The sequence below is a fragment of the Gordionus sp. m RMFG-2023 genome, chromosome 4 (assembly GCF_954871325.1).
Source record: "Gordionus sp. m RMFG-2023 chromosome 4, tfGorSpeb1-WG-v2, whole genome shotgun sequence".
NCBI classification, from domain to species: domain Eukaryota; kingdom Metazoa; phylum Nematomorpha; class Gordioida; order Chordodea; family Parachordodidae; genus Gordionus; species Gordionus sp. m RMFG-2023.
The window spans coordinates 29725064-29727487 of record NC_088778.1 but is presented as its reverse complement, the minus strand read 5'-3'; the positions used below and the strand labels follow the sequence as shown (position 1 = coordinate 29727487).

General features: G+C 33.5%; 1 protein-coding gene across 1 annotated transcript; it reads right to left on the bottom strand.

Annotated features, from left to right (window-relative positions):
- Positions 1-1081: 1081 nt before the first annotated feature.
- Positions 1082-1468, bottom strand: LOC135928808 (uncharacterized). The gene has a single exon (XM_065465272.1). It carries the CDS (start codon positions 1466-1468, stop codon positions 1082-1084), a length of 387 nt encoding a protein of 128 aa, XP_065321344.1.
- Between the last annotated feature and the right edge of the window lie 956 nt (positions 1469-2424).

Genomic DNA, 2424 nt, shown 5'->3' with positions numbered 1-2424 from the left:
TCATTCAGTAAAAAATTTGTGAAATAACAGCTTACCATTTTGGGAAGAGTCACAGAAATTTAAGACAGGAATATCGATTGAATAGGGAATTATTGTATCCTCTCTTGTTAATATATTTTTAATTTTATTAAATATTTTATTTTCTTGAGCTAATCAAAACCAACTTTACTCGTTAGGCGGTATAAAGGCGCACACAACACAATGTAAATTTTTTATATACGACTCATGGTAATTTACCATCCCAAGAAACGATTGTGATTCTTTAACAATTGACCGTGTTTTGCAATATTTATGGCAATAATCTTATCTTCTGTCGTCAATAACATGACCCAAATAAGTAATTGACTTTTCTCCCATTTTAATTTTATCGGTCGTCGTTGTCCATCCAGCCTTATCAAATATCCTTAATTCTTCTTCTTCTTCTTCTTTATCATGAATATGGTCCCACAGTCGTGGGGTTTGTTTTAATATGTTTCTTCCATCTTGCTCGAGTAAGGGACATGTCCGGATTTATCTTCTTAGTCATTATAACTTTGTCTACTTGATTTTCCACGTAACACGAGGTCGTCCTCTTCCTCTCTTCCTCTCTTCCCCGGCACCTCCATATCCAATCATTTTCGATTTACATCATTCGTCTCCCTTCTTAGTATATGACCGTACCCCCTTGATTTTCGTTTATCAAGTCCGCCATAGGTTAAATACCCATTTTTGCTCTGAAACAGCAGTCATTCGTCATATGGTCGAGTTTAGTACACCCAAGCTCCACCGTATCATTCTCATCTCCGTGTCTTGTAATAACTTTTCTTCCGTAGCATTTAATGCCCATGTTTCATTTCCATTTCCATGGAGTAACATAAGCTTTGCTTTTCAACCACATTGACATCTTCTTGTCTCACTATACATCGGATATACTTCGCCATTTAAGCCATCCTTTTTGGATCCGTGATATGACTTCTTTTGAGCAACCTCCCTCTTGAAGTAGCATCGAGTCTAGGTATGTAAACCTGTCTACTTTTGGGTTCTTTAATTGGTTATCCAGCGATGGGGTGCATGTAACGTTCATCTCCATGTATACCGTTTTTCAATTAGTGACCTTTAAACCATATCCAGCTAAGCGTTTTGACCACTTTTCGGCTTCTTCGAATACTTTCTCCTTTGTCTCTTCGCATAGTATTATATCATCTGCATATAGCATACACCAAGGAGATGGCTTTTGGATGTCTCTCGTTATCGTGTCCATAATTATATTGAATAAAAAAGGACTTATAGCAGATCTTTGATGTAATCCAATTTCAACCCAAAAAGGTTTAGAGTCTCCAACTGTCATTCTAACGCAAGAAGTTGAGGCTTCATATATGTTTTTCATCAGCCGTTCATATGCGTCAGGGATATTTTGTTTTCTCAAGCACCACCATTTTAAATTGCGAGGGACCGTGTCATAAGCTTTCTCCAAGTCAATAAAGACCATATGTAGGTTTCTTTTCTCCATATTTATACATCTTTTGTCTTAGTGCGAAGATCGGATTGATTGTGGATTTGCCGGCCACAAATCCGAATTGGTTAGCTGATATTTCCACTAGTGTTGTTAATTAGTCGAGTTCTTACGACTTGCGACTCGAGTCGTAGTCGTAAAAAACGGCTCCGACTCAAGCCGATCAAGGAGCAGCATGAGTCGGCTCACTTAGTCGGCTCGCTTAGTCGGCTCACTTAGTCGGCTCGCTTAGTCGGCTCGCTTAGTCGGCTCGCTTAGTCGGCTCGCTTAGTCGGCTCGCTTAGTCGGCTCGCTTAGTCGGCTCGCTTAGTCGGCTCGCTTAGTCGGCTCGCTTAGTCGGCTCACTTAGTGGGCTCAGAGGGTAGCTTGAGTTTATTTTAAATTTAGAGCCAAAAATTATTTTTATGTTATTGAGAAATTTTAAATAATAATGTAGAATTTTATTTATTTATTTTTAGTAAAATAATTTATTTTATTTATATTTTATTTAATGCAAATAATATGTTTTGATTTGATTATAAAAAAATGGATTTATTTATTTGATTTTTTTTTAAATAAAAAAAAATTAATATTTTTGAGCTAAAAATTTTAAGTAAAAAATATTTTTGAAACATATTTTGCTGATTTTTTGAAGAAATTTTATTCTTTTGTTTTATCATAAAATTTTATTCTTTTTTTAATTATATCATAAATAAATAATCTTTTAGGTCAAATCTTCTATAGTTTTTTTATATTATTTTTATAAATATATCTATATTTTAAGTTTATTATTAGAGGTGGCTTTTTCTAAATATTTTTTTAATAAATATATTTATATTTTAAGAATATTAAAAGAGGTGGTTTTTCTTTTTCTAAATAATTTTTTTTAAAATATATCTATATTTTAAGTATATTAAAAGAGGTGGTTTTTCTAAATTATTTTTTTATTAATA